The 6,000-nt window shown below is 41.4% G+C and overlaps 1 protein-coding gene across 10 annotated transcripts in view; it reads right to left on the bottom strand.

Annotated features, from left to right (window-relative positions):
- The window catches only part of CELF4 (CUGBP Elav-like family member 4), a 599,657-nt gene that overhangs the window by 103,251 nt on the left and 490,406 nt on the right, over nt 1-6,000 (bottom strand). For 6 of the 10 annotated variants that reach the window (XM_069075666.1, XM_069075661.1, XM_069075613.1 and 3 more), the window contains exon 4: nt 5,007-5,117. The exons of the other annotated variants lie outside the window; for them this stretch is intronic. In XM_069075666.1, the coding sequence (XP_068931767.1) occupies nt 5,007-5,117 (111 nt within the window). The remainder of the gene's footprint in view (nt 1-5,006; nt 5,118-6,000) is intronic. 10 annotated transcript variants of the gene reach the window in all.

Genomic DNA, 6,000 nt, shown 5'->3' with positions numbered 1-6,000 from the left:
AGAGAGAGAGAGAGAGAGAGAGAGAGAGAGAGAGAGAGATTTATCAGGGAATGCACAAGATTGCCAGAATCAGGAACTACTGAGACTTTCAGAAATGTCAAGGTACCAGGGCATTGGTGCAGGTAGCCTGAAGGGCAGGAGAGAAATCTTTGGGTTACAGATAGGTTTCTTCACTCAGGATTTCTTGGGGAGGAGAGGAATAGGGACAAGAGCAAGTGTCCCATAAACCCAGCCAATCTTTAGTGATTTTAGGATAAGATTCTATCTTATGTAATTAATATTATCTTATTTTTTCTCTTTAGTAATGAAGAAAAGCTCCTTTAACAATAATTAAAAAAAATAACCCTCAACTTCATCTTGGCTGAATTAAGTACGATAAAAATCCCTACTTAGCCCAAGAGGAATCAAGGACCCCCCTCATAGTTAGCCATGTCAGTGGCAATAGCCACAGCTTCTTCAACACCTGGAACTAAACTGCGTGACCTGAGGGCTGTTAGAAAGGTGGAGATTTAAGATCAGGAGAGGCAGAGATTGTAGATTGTGATAGTAGATGCCAGGGTTTCCCCCTTGCAGAGCCTATGTGCAGCCTTCTGAATTTATCCCTGTTAAATTTCATTGTGTTGGTTTCAGACAGTGTTCCAGCCTGTTGAGAGCATTTTGAATCTTGATCCTATCATCTATCATATTAACCATTCCTCCTAGCTTCATGTCTTCTGCAAATTCAATAAGCATGTTTTCTATGTCTTTATCCAAGGCATTGATAGGAATGTTGAAAAGGACAGGGCTAAGGACAGGGCCCTGTGGTATTGCTACTAGAGTTCTCTCTGGGTCGATAGTGATACATTCATTATCACTCTTTGGGTTTAATTCAACCAGCTGAGAATCCACCTAAACTGGACCCTACATTTCTTTATTTTGTCCACAATGATATTACAAGATTCTTTGTCAAATCCAGACAAACTATATCTATGGCAATACCCTGATTTATTAATCTAATAATCTTGATTTTAAAAAAAGGAAATGAAATGACTTTGGAATGCCTTGCTCTTCGTGAACATGTCCTGGTCCCTAGTGATCTGCTTTCTCTTTCTGAGTGTTCACAAATCATCTGCTTAATTCCTTGTTCTAGAATTTTGCTGGGGATTGAAATCTAGCTGCCTGGCTTGTAGTTTCTGGTATCTATCATTGTTCCCTTTCCTTCAGTCCATCGCTGGCCTCTTTTTTTTTTTTTTTACCCCCACAAAGATAATCAACAATGGCTCTGTGATCATATCTGCCTGTTCCTGGTATGCTGGAGCTGAAAGGAATGTGAAAAGTTACCTTGTTCAACCCCTTCATTTTATGGATGGAGTAAGTGGGGCATAGAAAGATTAAATGACTTGCTTCAAATCCTCTAACTAGTTAGTGACAGAACCATCACCAGAATCTAAATCTCCTGATTATCAGTTCCAGGTCTCTCTACTTCACCATCGCTCCCTTTCAGTTAGCACTATGGGTAATAATTTGCTTGGGTCTGGATAGTCTAATATTCAAAGTAATTAGATGCTCCCTTCTCTTTCCATCTGTCTTGGGCTTCAAATCTTTCTAGGGTGTTTGACCTACTATTTCTAGTTTGAACACCCATCTCTCTGACCAAGACTATGGAAGAAAAGGGGTCAGGCAATTCTTCTGTTTTAATTTGGTAAGCATTATACCATTTGCCCCAGTCAGTGAACCTTCCTCTTCCTGGTTCATCAACTTACTCTGCATATGGGTGTGTATATGAGTGTGTATTGCCTCTGAACTTGATTATCCAGTATTCATTCCACAAGCATTTATTAAGTACCCAATCTATTACAGATGAGAGGCAGCTTAGCTTAATGGATTGGGGCTGGCTTCAGAGCTCTGAGATGACCTGCATTTGAGTTCTATTTCTGCCTCATCCTAGTTGAGTGACCTTGGGCAAGTAGCTTAACTTCTTAGAACCCAAGGTTGTGTGTGTATTTGCATGTATCTATGTATGTGCCTGTTTTATTTTCCTTATCATGTCAGCTCACTCTGGGCTTCTGATTGTTCTTATATGTTCTAATCAATTTCTTTGGTCATAGAACTTTTCTTTCATTTTTCATGTATGTCTTTTTAAAAACATGAGTTTTTAAAGACAGCCTGTACAATTACATAACCTTCTCCCTTCTCTTTTTTCTCTTTTTTTTGGGGGGGGGGGAGGGCAGGGCAGTTAAGGGACTTGCCCAAGGTTACACAACTAGTAAGTGTTAAGTTTCTGAGGTTGGATTTGAACTCAGGTCCTCTTGACTCCAGGGCCTCTATTCACTGTGCCACCTAGCCACCCCTCCCTTCTATTTTAGAGACTCCCATTGCTCTCTTCTTCATACATTCAATACTCCAGTTAAACTGGACTGCTAACCATTCCCCTAATTTCATGACGTATCCTCTTGCCTTTGTGCTTTTGCCAGGCTATTGCCCATTCTGGGGATGCATTCTTTCCATCACTCTGGAAGTTGGAAATTTTCTTTGCCTTTGAGGTGAGGTGCAGGTCAGGTACCACCAGAAAACCAGTCCAAATGTCTTTCTGTTTGGCATATTCTATACAATCATCTCTCTCTTGCATGTTAGCACAACAGATAAGGGTAGAAGTGCAATTACTAGTTTAACTAGTAGTTAGTCCCACTATGACTGTATGGGGAGAGTTTTTAACTGAGATGTTTGAAGACAAAGTACAGTGACCACTACTGATGGACTGTAAGACTGGGCCTATTACCCTTGGGCTGATTTCTATTAGCAGAGAGAGGATCAGTTTTGATCCTGAGCCCTTAGGGCTCAGGAAGGATTCCACTGCATTTTCTAGGTCTCTCAAAGAGATTTCTTTATGTAGGTGTTTTTCTCTGTGTCATAGCCAAGGCTGTGACCTGTGAAAAGGCAGACTGGAGGTGTAATTGTGTTATCTTCTGGGGCGGGGGGGGGAAGAAGAGGCTTAGTCTGCCCTTCCCCCAAGAACTGGGTCCATTTACCATAAAGAAGTAGTGTGTGATGATAAGGCAAGTCAAATACAACCATGGCTGCATATCTAATATTGTGACTTACTGAGATTCTTCCCTGTCATCAGAGAGTTATTTTTGAAAGTTCCAGCTATGATATTTGTGTCATAATTTTTCAGTTATATATTTGATTTTGTAAACTCCTGGAGAACAAGGATTACAAACCTTAAAATTTTTGTGGCCTTGAACATGGAAAGCATTTAGTGTCTTTTGCATCCCTTCTAGTTTGAGGTCTATGTATGATTCTAAGACTCAAATGGAACTGATCTGTTATCCACTATTCATTCCACAAGCATTTATTAAGTACCTATTACAGATGAGAGGCAGCTTAGTTGATGGATTGGGGCTGGCTTCAGAGCTCTGAGATGACCTGCATTTGGGTTTTACTTCTGTCTCACCCTAGTTGTGTGACCTTGGGCAAGTAGCTTAACTTATTAGCATCCAAGGCTATCTCTAAGACTATAATGGCAGAGTAGATGCTGACTGCCTTGGCAGAGAGAATTTCTTTACCCAGAGTACCTTATACTGATGAAAACAGAAGTCCAGCCAAAAAATAAGAAATAAAGTGTAAATGATTGTGCTGGATGCTAGGGATACAAACAGAAAGTCAAACATATTCTGACCCTCAAGAAGTTTACATTTTATTGTGGAAAGCTGTTTGTTTCAAATTTAGGGAACATGTGTGATTATGCCTGGTATGTCTTTCCTTTCTTAGCTCTTATGATCTCTAAAATGGCATGGCCCCAATCTCTTAAGTTTCCATGCCTTCCATATCACTACTGGCTTTTGCTGGAGATAGAATTATTGGCAAGATAAATAAAAAAGTTACCATTTCAGTCTAATGGAACTTCTAGTAGATGACAGGAGACTTGAAAACCCCACCACTAATGTGGCTGCTTCTGAACTAGATTCATAATCTTTGTTGGAAAAGAGACAGCTTGGCATCATGGCTAAAGGCTTGACCCCTGGAGACAGTAAGAACTGGGTTCAAGTCCTGCTGTTGAAACATACTGTGCAATTGTGGGCAAGTTAGGACCTTTCAGAGCATGAGGCAATTGAAAGTGACAGTAGCTGTTGACCTGTTCAGTGGAGGAGTTTCCATACCAAGGGACTCTCTCTTTATAGAAAAGCATCTTCAGTTGCCTCTATTTGGCTTGATAGTCTGCAGTATACTCTCGAAATGATGGCCTTTCCCCCCATTTCTCTTTTTATCCCTATCCAAATTCTCTAACCATGCTCCCTGTGTCAGATGGATCCATTTCCATGCCTTCTTGAGATGCAGTGCTACCCCCTCTCGCATCTTGACTATCAGATCTGTTGATTTTTGAATAAGGCATCTCTTTACATTCTCCCATTGCCACACTCCATACACCAAGTCTCATGAACTCATACTTACCATGTTATGTTAAAATTTCTTATTGACTTTGTAGCCCATACTCTGTGCCTTGATATACAGACATCTCAGAACATGAACATTATTTCCAAACTAGCTTCTTTGTTACATTCCTCCAAGAACTGAGCAATACTCTGCTATGCTGCTTCTTTCTATGTCACACATATTCTTCTGTATAATACCCAGTTTTACAGTTTTGTCTGGACCTTTTTCTCCCTCCCACTCAAATTTCTGCTTAATGTTTGTTGGGTAGGTCTTGGAGCTGTGCACCAGCCACATCCTCTCCAGTCCTCATGTGGTGCTCTCTGCCTCTTACCAGACAGGCAGCATGGTGTAATAGAAAGAGCATTGCTTTCAGAGTCAGGAGCCCTGGATTTGAGTCCCAGCTCTGATACTTATTAGCTGCGTGACCCTGAGCAAGTCATTTAACCTTTTTGAGCCTCAGTTTCCTCATCTGTAAAATAGGGACAATCATACTTGCTGTTGAGAGGAAAGTGCTTTGCAAACCTTCAAACACTATCAATGTGAGCTATTATTATTACTATTTATTATGATTATTGTTATTGCCAGGAGCTCACCTTTCTGGTTTCCATGGCAATGATCCAGAAAAACAAATCCTGTTCTTTGACACCATCTATATAGCCAGCTATTTACTTCCCTCGTCCTCCTTTCACGTCCATAGTCATGACCTTCAAATGAAAGAAGAGATGAGTCACAGAATCTTAGAGCTGGAAGGGACCTTAGAGATCATCTCATTCAACCCCCTCATTTGACAGATGAGGAAGTTGAGGCCCAGAGACAGGAAGTGAATTGCCCAAGGCCACTCGGCACGTGGCAGGTCAAGGACTTTAACCCATGTCTCCAGCTCTAGTGGTCTTTCCACTACACCATAGAGTATTTGCCCTCTCCAGGCCATCCTTCACATTGCCGTGCCCCCAGACTCTTCATTTGGTAATCAAAACTTCAAAGTATCTATAGATACAGTTCAAGTTTCTTTTCTTTTTTTTTAAATTATTGTGATGACATCATTTGTTCCAATGTGCATCAGCAGAAGTGGGCAGTGATGGGGAATTCTCTCCACCACCTCACGGATCCATAGTCGGGGAAGACAGCACACATCCTGATGAGCATGTCAGGTTTACATACCTGTGTGCCCTTCTGCAGGGAATCAGCAATTACAGGGATACATCTCTTCTTTGTGAGGGAGGTCACAGGATTCCACCCACTTACCGGTGCCTGTGAATCCTCTTGAGGGTTTGAAGAAGTTTCTTCTTCAGAATGTCTAGAATCACCCTCTCCAAGAGGAGTTTGGTTGCACCGTTTTTTCTCCTTCATTTTCCCTCCAGTGCACATCATCCCCTTTCACTCCCTCTGAATATTTTTCTTTCCCACCCGAGTCTTTCTGATAAATCAGGTTTATCAGAGGTAAAGAGGTGGTCTTCACACACATTCACTTTCCCTCTCAGCCAAGAGACTTTTGTATTTGCATGGTTATTTGGTGACTGTCTCTGGTGGGAGCATAAACATAGCCCCTACCCTGCATCTCACAGTGACTGTTCCCTTGTCTTCCGA

Source organism: Petaurus breviceps, unplaced genomic scaffold (genome assembly GCF_028583685.1).
Source record: "Petaurus breviceps papuanus isolate PSGF00001 unplaced genomic scaffold, PetGlider_PUasm1.0 151, whole genome shotgun sequence".
NCBI classification, from domain to species: Eukaryota; Metazoa; Chordata; class Mammalia; order Diprotodontia; family Petauridae; genus Petaurus; species Petaurus breviceps.
Note: the sequence above shows the minus strand (reverse complement) of the source record. Positions and strands in the feature narration are given on the sequence as shown.